The 14,582-nt window shown below is 47.0% G+C and overlaps 1 protein-coding gene across 1 annotated transcript in view; it reads right to left on the bottom strand.

Annotated features, from left to right (window-relative positions):
• PKD1L1 (polycystin 1 like 1, transient receptor potential channel interacting) overlaps window positions 1-14,582 on the bottom strand; it is a 180,985-nt gene that overhangs the window by 26,017 nt on the left and 140,386 nt on the right. The window contains exons 51-54 of the mRNA XM_073008857.1: window positions 12,586-12,690; window positions 11,343-11,489; window positions 5,675-5,809; window positions 3,425-3,652 (exon numbers count right to left, since the gene is read on the bottom strand). Of these exons, the coding sequence (XP_072864958.1) occupies window positions 3,425-3,652; window positions 5,675-5,809; window positions 11,343-11,489; window positions 12,586-12,690 (615 nt within the window). The remainder of the gene's footprint in view (window positions 1-3,424; window positions 3,653-5,674; window positions 5,810-11,342; window positions 11,490-12,585; window positions 12,691-14,582) is intronic.

Genomic DNA, 14,582 nt, shown 5'->3' with positions numbered 1-14,582 from the left:
ACTGTAAGCTGTTAGCTCAAAAGCCTACTGGTACCAAATTCAAATTTTTACACATCCAATTATTTCAAAAACAACCCAAACAATTTTTTAGCCACGTTGAGCCTGTCAGCTTTACACACCCTGCAAAACCTCAGGGGACAGCAGTTACCCACTGATAATGTTATAAGGCCTCAAGCTGCCACTGGCCTCAGGAGCTTTCTGACCCAGAGCCTCCCCTCCATGCTGCCCAGCAGCATCCTCTAAGGGGTAAACTCCCTCTCTGCTGCCCCTCTCCCCTGAGATCTCCCTTGCTCTTCCTCCTTTATGGATTGTTCTTGGCCCCTACACTGTAAACCTGTGGACAGTTTCATAGCATGAGGTAGTTCCCCCACATGGAAACACTTCAAAACATTACCCAAATAAAGTTTGTGTGTGTTATCATCTCTTGTGGTCATATGTGTGTTCTTGATTGGTCCGCAAATCCCTCGAACCCCTCACAAAGTTTCAGAACTCTGCAAAGATGCTCAGGAGCCTGAAAGGGTAGGCCACTGGTGTGTAAGTCTGAGGCCTCCCGGCTTTACCAGCAAAACAGCCACGGGGGATAGCAAGGCCTGACTCTTGCACCCAGAGACCTCCATGCAATATTGCCTGCCTGTCTCAGAAGATAGCATCCAGGTGCCTAAGCATGATATTCAAGGCCCTTCACTCCTGACTCTAACCATCCTTTTCAGCACATTGTCCACTTGACCCAGAACTCCAGCATGGCCCTCGCTGCATGCCCGCTGTTTAAAATGCTGCTCTCAGCAGTTGTCACCATGAGTGGAACTCCTTATCAAGGCTCCCTCTCCTGCTGTGTGAAGATTTCCTGGTCTCCTTAGGAAGAATAAATGAGTCTCTGATCTAAGTTTCTTGCTATTTGAGGACACTTCTAGTTAGGCTTTAAAAGTGCCTATAATTGTGTAAGATCTGTATGCTGAGAACTATAAAACAGTGATGAAAAAAAATCAAAGACTACCTAAATAAATGGAGAGAAATACAGAATTCTAGGACTGAAAAAACTTAATATTATTAGGATGACAATTCCCCCAAATTTGATTTATACTTGCATAGCAAGTTCAATCAAAATACCAACATGATTTTTAAAAAAGATATTAACAAGATGATTCTAAAACTTACATTGAAAGGCAGACGAGCTAGAATAGCTACAACCAAAACAGAATAAAGCTGGAGGACTCATCCATGCTACTTTAAGATTTGCCACAGAGTGATCAAGACCTCGTGGGATTGGCTAAAGGAAAGATCAATGGAGTAGAACAGAGAACCCAGGTATAGATACACACAGTCGATTGCTTTTTGACAAAAAAGCACCTGGAGGCTTATAGAGCACATGCTGAGGGCACAACAGGTTGCTGAACCCAAGACCCTTTCTGGTTTCCCAGGCATAGGCACAGGCCTCTCTCCTGACGCTCACCCACAGCTCAGAATGGCTCACCAGCGGACACCGAAACTGAGACACAGACTTTACACACAGGCATGCACATTGCGTTGATAATCTCAGTCTTCAAAGTTAGATTCTGCAATTCAATGGAGTAAATATTCTTTGAAAAAATTGTGCTGGAATAATTGGATATTCATTTATAAAAAACAGGAACTCTGTTCCATACCTCACATCTTACATTAAAATTAGCTCAAAACACATGATTAACCTAAATGTAAAACATAAAACTATAAAAATTCTAGAAGAAAGGCTGGGTGCAGTGGCTCAGTCTGTAATCCCAGCACTTTGGGAGGCCGAGGCTGGAGGATCATGAGGTCAGGAGTTCGAGACCAGCCTGACCAACATGGCGAAACCCTGTCTCTACTAAAAATACAAAACTAGCCGTGCGTGGTGGCACATGCCTGTAATCCCAGCTACCCAGGAGGCTGAGGTAGGAGAATCACTTGAACCTGGGAGGCAGAGTTTGCAGTGATCTGAGATCACGCCACTGCACTCCAGCCTGGGTGACAGGTGAGACTCTGTCAAAAAAAAAAAAAAAAAAATTATAGAATAAAATAATAGGAGAAAATATATGTGACCTTGGGTTTGGCAATTCATTTGAGCCAGGGAACCAACAGCAAAATCCATAAAAGAAAACATTGAAAAACTGGCCTTTATCAAAATTTATAACTTCTGCTCTGTAGAGATGCTGTTAAGGGAATAAAAGGAGAAGCTACATATTTATAAATCACATATCCAATTTAAAAACGGTATTCAAAATATAAAAATCATCATAATTGTTTGTATATGCCAGTCTTCCCCTCTGGACTGTGAGCTCCCTAAGGCAGGAACCAGTTATTATCTTTGTTTCGCCATTGCCTAAATATAATGGGCATTCTTTAGGTTTTTGTTGAATGAGTGCGTGAATGAACAAATGATGGATGGGTGGGTGGATGGGTGGACAGGTAACTAGTTTGGTGAGCAGGTGGGCGGATGGGTGATCAATGGATTTATGCATTCATGGATGAGCAAGAGTGGGGAGCTAGCATCACTGATAAAAGCAAAGGGCTTGGGCCTGAGTGTTGTCAAGGTGTGAACATGAACAATCACTTTTAGTTTCCCTCTAGCTACTAAACTAGAGCACCGGTAGACTTTTAAGGACTGTGGAGAATTTTTATCCACTTACAAAGCTTGAATATTCAATTTACTGCACTTGTAATGGGCTCTACAATGTGTCAGAAACTACTACTCTAAAAGGCAGGCACACCAATATGCCTGCTAGGAATGTGGCTAGAGTTCAAAAGGAAACCAAAACCAACAGCACAGGACAATGGGCGCAATGAGGAGGCATGCTCAGAGCCTTCGGGGCTCCAGGGGAGGATCGGTGCTGGCAGAGCTCCTGGAGGGAACACCACACTGACCCTGTGTGGAAGAAGAATCTCTTCTTCCATTGAAGGAGTTTAAGCCATGTATGACATGACTAGAGTTACCAGTGGCAGATCACTAGGAGGGTGTGAAACAGGGAGCCGTTCCTCCTTCGGCCCCTAGCCTAGCCTGGAGAACACGTCCAGTGGAGGGTGGCTGATGGGAGTGCAACTCTGATAAGATGGAAAGACTGAGAAAAGGCAACAGATACCCCTGAGGCAGTGTGAGATTGCAGATGAAGTTCAAAGCAAGGAGATGATGTGATTCAGTGCAGGGTGAGGGGGGCCAGGGAAGCTTCCTGGAGGAGGTGGCACCCTGGGGTGGCTGTTGTCGTGCTGGACTGTTCTAGAGTAAGTGAGAGTCAAACCAACTGTGTTTGACTGATCTGACCTCCCAGGGCAGGTGAGCTGGGTGGCAGGGATTCATTACTATGAGATCTGGCCTGTGTTGCCTGGCCCTGTCCACGTGGACCAGAGTGTCACTCCAACAGCAAATGAAACTTTTACAAACCATGACTTGAAAGTTGGGGACGTGTTTACTTACCATTCCAAAACACAATGTGGCAGAGACTGTGAAAAGGATGCCAAGGTAACAAGCCATGGCCCGCTGGTCAGACTTGGAAAGGCCAAGGAGGGAGTCTTTTTGGCTTCTGGGAAAATGAAATAGCAGTCCGGGGAAGGCGTCTGTGAAGGTACCAGGTGGCAGAGCCCACATAGTGAGCAGAAATCGGCGCAGGTAGGAGAGGGCAGCCAGCATCAGGGCCCCCGCCAGCTGCAGAAAGAAAAGCCAGAGAGCACTGACCTTGTCACCTCTTCTTAGGAGTGGAAGACTCAACTTCCAAATGTTGAAAATAGAGATGAACTTGGAGGGGCAGTTCTGGGAGTGTGGATCAATCACATCATCCCTGGTTTTGAACCCAAAAGGCGGTGTCGCCCTCTCACCCCTCTCCCAGGCTCCCTCCTCCCACCCCACCAGCCCCCGACACTGTGGATAGTCTTCCTCCTCTCTTTCAAGGGATCTTCCTGCCAGTGCCACTCTTCTCTCCTCAGCTGCCTCCTCTCCTGTGGTGACAAGCGGCCTGCTCCCCTGGCCTTTGGGCCCCTTAGGAGGCCATGGTTGCCACGAGGAGGCAGCTCCCTCATCATCTTTATGCCCCCTGCACCTGGCCAGAGCTTAGTAAAATAAACCCCTTAGGAAGCATCAGGAGAGCTTTCCGATTTTGATGTAAATTTGGTTCAGGTTAAGTTTCATGGTCCTGGTTGTTCTAACAGACTGGGAACTTGGCCTGGGATCTAAGCGGTTGTATCATTGGCCTTGTTCATGCTTCTCACTCCATCTGCTCCAACCAGCTCTGGTGCTGACAAGTATTTTCTCAGCCTGGATGTCAGACCATCAGGCGGTTGTTCCATAGGTCCACACGGGGCTGTGTGTGTAGACTGTGGACGGGCCTGCAGAGAGGCCCTACCCAGCTGCAGCTATAGTCACGGGCTGCGTTCTGTGTGGGTCCTTGCTGGATTCATGTGTAACCCTGGACGGGTACCCAAAGACTCCCCTATGAATGCACTGGGACTCATTTTAGTGTTACTTACTCCACAAGTGAAATCAGACATCAGTGGAACTCAGAAGAAAGACAGCACAACCTGTGAGTCTACAACTGGACAAATTGAGCTGTGTGGTCTCCTGGTCTCCTCTTGATGCCTATGCATCTATACTTGCTGCAGTTAGAATTCTGCTACTTAATTTGGACATAAATTATTTATATTCTGGGCTTTTTTTTCCTTACATAAAAGCATTTTTGCATGTTGGTAAATGGTCTCAATAATGACTAGTTCAATCGCTCCGTAAATTCTACACGCATATAATCTCAAAGGCCAGTAATAACCTTCAGGGCAAACATTGTTAATGCTTCTTCTGGAGGCAGAGGTTGGGCAACTGGTTGGTGCTCACAACAGTAAGTTAGGGCGTAGGACAGCCGGGTTCGAAAGTCACTCTCTCTGACTCTCAGGTTTGTTCTCTCTGCCCTGGTTTGCTGAGAGTGTTCCTCCACTGCAAGGCAAATAAGGTTTGGGGAACCCCTTCCCTGGAGCAGGAGACCTGTGCTTGGTGTCCTGTGTGGCCTGGATGCTGACAGCCAGAGCCTCCTAACTCAGGGCACTTGGCCAAGACTCTCCCTTGGCCCTGATTGCAATTCTGTGCTGTACTAGGGCCTGTCAGGTTGGAGCAAGCTCTTTCCCTGCTGGGACCAGATCGGAATCAACAGCACTCCAGGAACTTCATCAGGGCTCCAAGCTGTACTCCAGACCTGTTGATGTGGGGCTTCACCCTCCAGACCAGACTTCAGGGCCAGCCCTGGATGAAAACTTGGCTGTGCCCTGGGGTTTGAGCCAGGAAAACCTGAGAACCTTCTAAGAAGAACCGTGCCTACCCATAGATATCTTGGTTATGATAGTTAAATGAAGTAATCTATGAAAGGCCCAAAGTGCCATTCCTGGCACTTAGAGAAAGCTCAGTAGGTATTAATAACTACTTATATTAGTCATAATGACATGCTGTTGTAAGGTATAGTACAGAGCAAGTGTTTCATAAGTCACAGTCATTGTTGTCATGAGCATAACTTACTATATAACTATTGATATCAGTTATCTAAAACCGCACTGTAAGGGGTTAGAAGACTGGAATTCTAGACAGTGTTTACCTTGAGAGCAGTTTGTTTTCCCCTTGAGAAAGGCTGACAAGAGTACACAGATCAATGGTTTACAAGGGAAATCACATGATAAAGGGGAGAGTTCTTACCACTGCTACAAAGATGCTGGGGAGCGAGTGGCGCGTCATGGAGGAGCAGGATGCCATTGTGTTTCGAATACCAGGAAGATAGATGCATTTTAATGTGAAGAGGAATAAGAGGATTCCCTGGAGCCATCGAGCCCTCTAAGACAGAAGAACAGAGCAGTCAGTGTGTCATGCCAGTCACTGAAAGGTGCAGACATATTCACAGCTGTCAGCCGTGCATAAAGAGTTCACTGGATTTGATGATGTTATATAGACCCATGAGTCTCCGAGGAACATCAAGTGCAGATGTCTGCAGAGGAGAATGAGTTGGAATTAGGGCTAAATACAAATCATAACATATTTTGAGAAGACCTGCTGTGAATTCTGGCCTGGCCATTTCTTTGAACACCAGGATGGAGCAGGTCTAGCAGGCACACACAGATGGGACTCTGTCCACCCCACATCTGTTCTCCCTGTCTGCGCCACAGTCTAGTGGGCTATAAGAAAATCATTACCACGGAGGGGGCTCAAATAAGTATTTAGTGCATGCTTATTTCCTTCCTCCCCAGTTACATGTACAGAATAGGGCACCAACACTTTCCAAGTAGGTTTTTAAAAATGTAATCCTCACAAATACGGGAGGTACTCCCCTTTTACAGCTCCAGAGTCTACGGCTCAGATAAACAGTGTGAACAGACAAACATAGTACAACTGGAGGCACGGCAGACCCAGGGGCAGACAGCCTCCTGGACTCGTCCACATTCACAAGGCCTCTAGGAAGGCTCCTCCCTTCTCCCCTCCCTACCAGGGACTCACGGGGAAAGTACTTCTGTGTATGATCTCATATGCTCTCACCAAAATTGTAAGGTCAAGAGAAAAGAAATGACAGCTGGATGGTTTAAAATCTATATGGGCAATGAATCAAGGTTTTCTGTTTGTTTTATTTCCTCAGTGATTGGGACAAAGTCAACAATGACTTCTGACAACCAAAACCTAGAGAAGCTGTGAGTGGCTGTCACCGCTCAGGTTCCTTCAGAGCAGGCAGGGCCACACACAGGAGAATGGGGATGAATAGGGCTCTAGCCAGCACCAGCCAAGAGAAATGCAATGCAAGCTGTGGAATTTTCTAGTAGCCACGTTTTAAAAAGTACAATTAAACAGAGTAAATGTATTTTACAATATATTTTGTTTAAATGAGTTCATGTTAAATCATGTAAAATAGCATCATGTCAATATGTAACCAACATAAAGATTATTGAGATATCTTACATTTTTAATTTTTTTTCTTTTTTGTTGAGATGGAGTCTCGCTCTGTCGCCTAGACTGGAGTGCGAGTGCAGTGGCCGGATCTCAGCTCACTGCAATCTCCCGCCTCCTGGTGAGTTCAAGCAATTCTCCTGTCTCAGCCTACTGAGTAGCTGGGACTACAGGCATATGCCACCACAGCGGCTAATTTTTTTTTGTATTTTAATAGAGACGGGATTTCACCATGTTGCCCAGGCTGGGCTTTTTTTTTTTGTTTGTTTGTTTGTTTTTTGAGACAGAGTCTCGTTCTGTCACCCAGGCTGGAGTGCAGTGACGTGATCTCCATTCACTGCAAGCTCCGCCTCCCGGGTTCATGCCATTCTCCTGCCTCAGCCTCCCGAGTAGCTGCGACTACAGGTGCCCACCACCACGCCTGGCTAATTTTTTGTATTTTTAGTAGAGATGGGGATTCACTGTGTTAGCCAGGATGGTCTCAATCTCCTGACCTCGTGATCCGCCTGCCTCCACCTCCCAAAGTGTTGGGATTACAGGCGTGAGCCTGGGTGCCCGGCCTGCCCAGGCTGGTCTTGAACTCCTGAGGTCAGGCAATCCGCCTGCCTTGGCCTCCTGAAATGCTAGGATTATAGGCATGAGCCACTGCACCCAGCACATTTTTAATTTTTGTACTAAGTTTATAAAGTCCAGTGAGTATTTTACACCCACAGCACATCTCAGTTTGGACTATCCCCATTTCGAGTTCTCAATAGCCATCTGTGGCTAGTGCTGACTATTGGACAACACAGCTCTAAACTTCTGTGGACAGAGTGAAAGGGCCCCTTTCTTGCCCGCATCTGACTGACGGATGCCATAAAGCCTTCTGAGTAATTCACCATTATTAGGACTTTTATTTATGGAACATCTGCTAGGTGCCAAGCTGTTCCAAGGATATGTTTGGATATGCATGTACAAATACACAGACACGCGTGCGCACACACACACACACACACACACTCAAATCCTGGCAAAACCCCCAAGGTGTGTATCATAGTTCTACGTTATTAAGACTCGAAGAAAGTTAAGAAACTTGCCCAATGGTACATGGTCAAAGCGGAGCTGGGAGTGAGTTTTAAGTCTGCTGACTCTAAAGCCTGTGCATTTTCATTTTCACACGCTCAAGTCATAGCTCTTTAATTCTGGGTGTTAAATTCCATCATCAGAAAGTCATTTGTGCTTATCTTGAAGATGACTCGTTCTTCCAGCACCTGGGATGCAGCCTACGTTGAAGTTAGAGCTAAATTCCTCTAACTGTCTCTACAGAGAATAAGTTGACGAACAGCACAAGAGGTGCCCACAGAAGTGGAATCAGGAGGGAAACCCATAGTGTGGGCAGAGACCAAGGTGCCAGAACAGAGATGGGTACACGAGGGAACCTCAGAGGACAAACATTGTCTACGCTGCACATTTCCCGAAAGCTGGCCCTGAACACACAGCAACATAGCAATAGAGCTGAATGGTGTGAGATATAGGTTCCTGCCTTGAGCACTCCTGGGCCAGGACAGTGTGGACCATGTCCTTGGAGGGCCGTTCCATTGCATTATAGTTCTGTGCTTAGGAATGCGGCTACCCAGGACCCCAAGACCAGAGGCCAATTCCAGTGCAGCTCGTATGTCAATGTGAGTGACCTTGCGCCAGTTGCTTAACCTTTCAGAGCCTCGGTCTAGATGGGTGGCATATTAGTCCTGTTTCATTAGATGGTGGGATAACTTAACATACACGTGATTATATAGAATTTAGGCAGTGCATGGCAGGAGCAATCCTCAGTACATGTCGGCTCTTCTCAGAAGCTAATTGAGGAAATGGAAATTGGCACCTGCCCTAGACAGGATCCCCAGGGAGGAGGGACTCTCCCCTGGTAAGTTTTTCTGGCAGGGGCAGGGAACATAATGAGAAAGATAGGACATCAGCGGGGAAAAGGGATATAAGGATGAATTCACCTCCCAAGGCGAGAAGTCAGAAGGAGGCTATTTACTCCAAGTCACCAGGTCAGTATGTAGACCAGATTCATGTTTGCCCTAATCATGCTTCTAGAAAACCTCCCCTGCCCACATCAGGTGAAAAGAACATCCTACAAGTGTTTCACTCTGCTTCACCTTCCTGAGGTCCGCACCTGCTGGCCAATCAGTGACTAATCAGATGCTCTTGTAAGCTGTGCACTGAGAGAGAGAAAGCCGGCCACCATCTGTGGGCCTTTAAGCACGGGCTAGAGAGTACCAGGCGTGTTGGCATTGCAACCACCAGGGTCATGCAAGGCCACAGTTATGTGGGTAAGCCAGAACCCAAATAGTAGGAAGTGGGTTGACTAGCAGAGCTATACTGTAAAAGGTAGACCAGGAAGCCTGCTGTCTGTCCCAGAGAGCGATGCCAATAAATTAGGCAGTCAGTCCTCATCAGGCCCTAATATTGGTACCAGGTGAGCAGTAGTGAACAAACTAGATACATTCTCTATTCTGCAGCTTCCAGCCTTGTGGGGGAAGACAGTAAACCAAATAATTGCTTAATGCAGATTTCATTAGATGCTGATAAGTGCCTGCAGAACACGTCCCTAGTTGGCCTTGGCCAGCACAGCTCTTCCCCTTTTCTTGCTTATAGTTCTCACAATAACTGTTGAATTTGCTAGGAATGCAACATCCGGAGATAAGGAGGAACTACATGGAACATCGTGGGCTCTGGTCATGTTCCTCTGAGAAGAGGATGCCCTCTAACACTTTAGCACAGCATGTTATGTTCCCCCAGCTTATGAAACTTCAGGGCAGGCGACTTTCCAGGCTCTCTGAACTGGTGCAAGTGGGACACACATAGACAGGACTCTGTCGGGACACACGCAGATGGGACTCTGTCCACCCTGGTCAGCTTTCCTGAGCTGGGGGCACCAGCTCATCATGCAGCCCAGGCTTCCGCTGTCCCTGCCAATCTGTGAGTGACAGTTGCTTTGCTTTGCATGTGCAAGTGTTCTGTCTCATCAGACTCATGTATTCTTTTTTTTTTTTTTTTTTTTTTTTTTTTTTGAGACGGAGTCTGGCTCTGTCGCCCGGGCTGGAGTGCAGTGGCCGGATCTCAGCTCACTGCAAGCTCCGCCTCCCAGGTTCACGCCATTCTCCGGCCTCAGCCTCCCGAGTAGCTGGGACTACAGGCGCCCGCCACCTCGCCCGGCTAGTTTTTTGTATTTCTTAGTAGAGACGGGGTTTCACCGTGTTAGCCAGGATGGTCTCGATCTCCTGACCTCGTGATCCGCCCGTCTCGGCCTCCCAAAGTGCTGGGATTACAGGCTTGAGCCACCGCGCCCGGCCAGACTCATGTATTCTTTTACTTCAGGAGAAAAGCCAAATCTTCCGCTTGGGCTCCTTTAGAACCTGTTTCTTTCCTCTAGCCTAGGGAGTTTCTCTTACTTGCAACAAAGTAAGAGTTTGCAAAGGAGGCAGGGACTGGGGCACTGGTGGAGGAAGCAGAAGTGTAGTGCAAATGAGCCTCATCCTGCCTGGTTCTCCTTCCACAGAGGACAGGAGCCAAGGGGTGAGAGGGAGGTTGTGGGGGAGATGGATGGACTGTGGGGAGAAGTGGCCTGAAGCTGGAGGGGAACTTGCCCTTGTTCTCTAGGTTGCTATAGGACTCACCCAGCCCTGGGGGTGGCCCTGGGGCCTTGACCGCCCTCTAGATGGGAAAAGGAGGGCAAGGGGGGTAGGGGAGGGGCTAGTTCTGAGGGCAGCAGGGTAAGGAAGCAGAATATGTGGGCTCATCTTCCACCACCACAGCACGGCAGCGTCCCATACTGTTGTGGGGGGATCCTGCCCCGTCTCATGGGCCCCCTCCCCGGGGCTCATCCAGTCCCATCTGTGCTCATTTGCCTGCTCCTCCTAGTAGGAGCTCCCATCCTGTGGGGAACCATTCCCTGCAGGAAGGGCCGCCTAGGGGAAGGAGGTGCAGGGACTTTGAAACCAGACTTCCCTCAGTTGAGAGACCTGATGCTTTCTGTGAGCCTTGGTGTCTTCACTTGCAGAGTGGCTAATACTGCCTGCATTTATGACTGTCACCAGGATGAAGAGAGAAAATAGTGTGTCTAAGCAAGTCAGCGCTAGCCTCCTTTCTCCACACTGCATCAACACCTGCTTCCTGTGCCCCTTACGGTCCCCTGGAAGCACTGGGAAAATTCCAGGCTCTTGAGTTCTGCTCCACGCAGAATCCACACACCCCAGTGTTCAAAGCACGTCTCAAGTTCTCCAGGCCCTTCACTGACTGTCCTGGCCAGTCTCATCTGCCAGCTCAGAGCATCATCTCTCAATATGGAACAAATCTGTTATCTCGCACCTTCTAGAGCTTGTGTGACCTCTGCCTTTTGGATGGCATCACAGTGCATGGCCTCTATCTGTATGGCCCTGAGCACACTATGTACCTGATTCCATGATGTTATAAGGGTGAGGTCCATAAAGGCTTGGCAAAGGCAAAGTCCTCTGTGAAACTGGTCAGTGACGTCTCCAGCAAGAGTAGCAAGGTGGCCGGAAACTGCATAGTAGGTGAGGCTCACTCCAACCACGGAGAGCTGCAACATCCAAGAGAAAGGCCCTCAGATGGCTCCTGAGGAAGGGCGTACCTGGCACCCCATGTGACACGCATCGTAAGTTACAGTGATGCGTTGCTTAACGACAGGAATGCCTTCTGAGAAATGCATCGCTGGGCGGTTTTGTCCTTGGGGTAACATTATAAGGTGCACTTACACAAATACAGACAGTCCCACACCCCTAGGCTATATGAGACAGCCTATTGTTCCCAGGCTACAAACCTGTGCAGCGTGTTCCTGTACTGAACACTGTAGGCAATCATACACAAAGGCAATCATACACAATGGTAAGTACTGGTGTATCTAAATATATCTAAGTGTAGAAAAGATACAGTAAAAATATAGTACGAAAGGTAAAAAATGGTCCACCTGTATCAGCACTTACCATGAATGGTACTTGCAGGACTAGAAATGGCTCTGGGTGAGGCAGTGAGTGAGTGGTAAGTGAACATGAAGGTCTAGAGCATTACCGTACGCTAATGTAGACTTTAAAAACGCTGCACACTTAGGCTACACTAAATGTGTAAACACATTTTTGTTTCTTCAGAAATAAATTAACCTTAGCTTATTGTAACCCTTTTACTTAAAAAACTTCTAATTTTTTAACTTTTTACTTTATAATAACACAGCTTAAAACACAAACACACTGTACAGCTGTACAAAAAATATTTTCCTTATATCCTAATTCCAAAAGCTTTCTTCTATGTTTAAAAGTTTTTTTAAAATTTTTATTTTTAAACTTCTTTACTAAAAACTAAGATACAAACAGACATATGTAGCCTAGGCCTACACAGGGTCAGAATCAAGATGTCATTAGGTGACAGGAATTTCTTAGCACCATATGATCTTACGGGACCACCGCCTCGGCTGAAATTCGTGTGGTACATGATGGTGACTGTAACAACACTAAATGATGCCTGATCTCAAATGCTGTTTTGAGATTAACACTACAGAGGGAGAAAACTGCAATAACGTTAGCAGTAGCTAGTGCATCATCAATTTCTTATTTAAATTATTTTTTCAAGATATACACAGTTTATTGTTATTTTTCAAAAGAAAATGACACAAGAGAGGCTACCTCCAGCCAGTTCCTTGGTTTTCGCCAGTAGCTGAGGAAGCCCTTATCCATCATATGGTAGAGTTGAACACAGAGGTGGACCAGGCTGAGCGCCAGGAAGACCAGCTTGTGGAGAGAATGTAAACAAACAAGATCAGCACGAATGCTGATAAATTGTTTTCTGAAGGTCTAAACATGTGAGTGGCTCCCCTGCCGATCACCTTTGAGTAGCCAGGATGCAAGCCCATTTCCTGTTCTGCAGAGGTTTAATCCTAAACTTGCTCTTCGGTAGGCACTTGGGGTGGTTTGGTGCCTCTCCACAAGTCAAGCACTCACAGAAACTCCATGCCAGGGGTTAGAGCCCGAGATGGTCTCTGCACTCAGGGAAAGCATGGAATACGGGCATCTACAGCCACTAGGTCTCCCGACCGCCATGCCGATCCTCCAGGCCTTCCTTGGCACCACTCAAAAGAGTGAGTTTCTGTGTACATGTGAAATAGATAACATACGAACTATATATACATATATATTAGTTTTCTCAGTCAAGTAAAGCCTTCTTTTAAAGCTCCCTTATAAGCACTTTCTTGAAGTTCTCTACGTGGTTCTCTCTCCATTGGTGAGTTACCTGTTGATTCATGCCTTCAATCACTAACCCAAACTCAAATTTAGTTATGGATTTGCAAGTAACCGAAGCACATCAGCACGGCTTTATGCATCTTCTCTGTCCTCTGTTGGAGTTATGTGCCTTGTGTCCCATTGGCCCGCTGTAAGGAGCTACACACATAATCAGAGCAGGGTTCACTTTTGGGTGCTGCAAGGTGTTTAAAAGCAGTGCTGTGCTGTTCTCTATTGGAGCCTGAAACAAAGAAACTATCAGGAAAAGTGATCCTGCCATTGTCTACAATTGCCATATTTTGTCCAATATGATGTTTTGATATGAATTCTGATGTTTATAAATATCGCACCAGAATACTGTTTGCCGTGATTACCAAGTATTTGTGGTGCCCCTTAAGTTTGATGCCTAAGGTAAGTGCCTCACGTGTCTCCCCCAGGCAGACTCTGACCAGTGGCCCAGGCTCCCACCCTCCGTTCCACCCACTCCAGCACGAGCTGAGCTCTACGCAAATCACAGCCTTTACTGGGTCACTGAACAGTCCCTAGAGTCTAAAACCTCTTGGGACTCCCCTCTCTTCACTCCTAAGGCAAAGTAACCTTGACCTGAAGAGTCAGCAGGACTTAGTTCTTCATAGCAGAAAAGTCAGCTACAGGCAGAAAATCAGGAAAGTTACCAAGGAATAACTCAGAGTGACTTCTGATGTTTTGGATTGTTCAGTGAAGATATGTGGACATATTCCATCTCACCAAGACCCTGGGTACTATGGACTGAAGATTTGTGTTCCCTTGAATTCGCAGGTGGAAGCCCTAACTCCCGGTGTGGATATATGTGGGGAAGGGGCCTATAAGGAAGTAATCAAGGTTAACTGGGGCCCTGGTCCTATAGGATTAGTGTCCTTACGCAAAGAGACCCTAGACAGCTCTCTCTTGCTCTCTTTCCCTGTGTACACCCACAAAGAAGAGGTTCTGTGAGCACATCGTGAGAAGGTGGCCATCTCCCAGGACTAGAGCCCTCGCCAGAACTTGACCAGGCTGGGCTCTTGATCACGGAATTCCAGCCTCGGGGAGTGTGGGAAATAAATGTCTTTTCTTTTCTTTTTTTTTTTTTTTTGAGATGGAGTCTTGCTTTGTCACCCAGGCTGGAGTGCAGTGGCGCGATCTCGGCTCACTGCAACCTCCACCTCCCAGGTTCAAGCAATTCTCCCGCCTCAGCCTCCCGAGTAGCTGGGATTACAGGCGCATGCCACCATGCCCAGCTAATTTTCATATTTTTTTTTTTTTTTTAGTAGAGATGGGTTTTCACCATATTGGCCAGGCTGGTCTTGAACTCTTGACCTTGTGATCTGCCTACCTTGGCCTCCGAAAGTGCTGAGATTACAGGCGTAAACCACCGCACCTGGCCA

Source organism: Chlorocebus sabaeus, chromosome 21 (genome assembly GCF_047675955.1).
Source record: "Chlorocebus sabaeus isolate Y175 chromosome 21, mChlSab1.0.hap1, whole genome shotgun sequence".
Lineage (NCBI taxonomy): Eukaryota > Metazoa > Chordata > Mammalia > Primates > Cercopithecidae > Chlorocebus > Chlorocebus sabaeus.
Note: the sequence above shows the minus strand (reverse complement) of the source record. Positions and strands in the feature narration are given on the sequence as shown.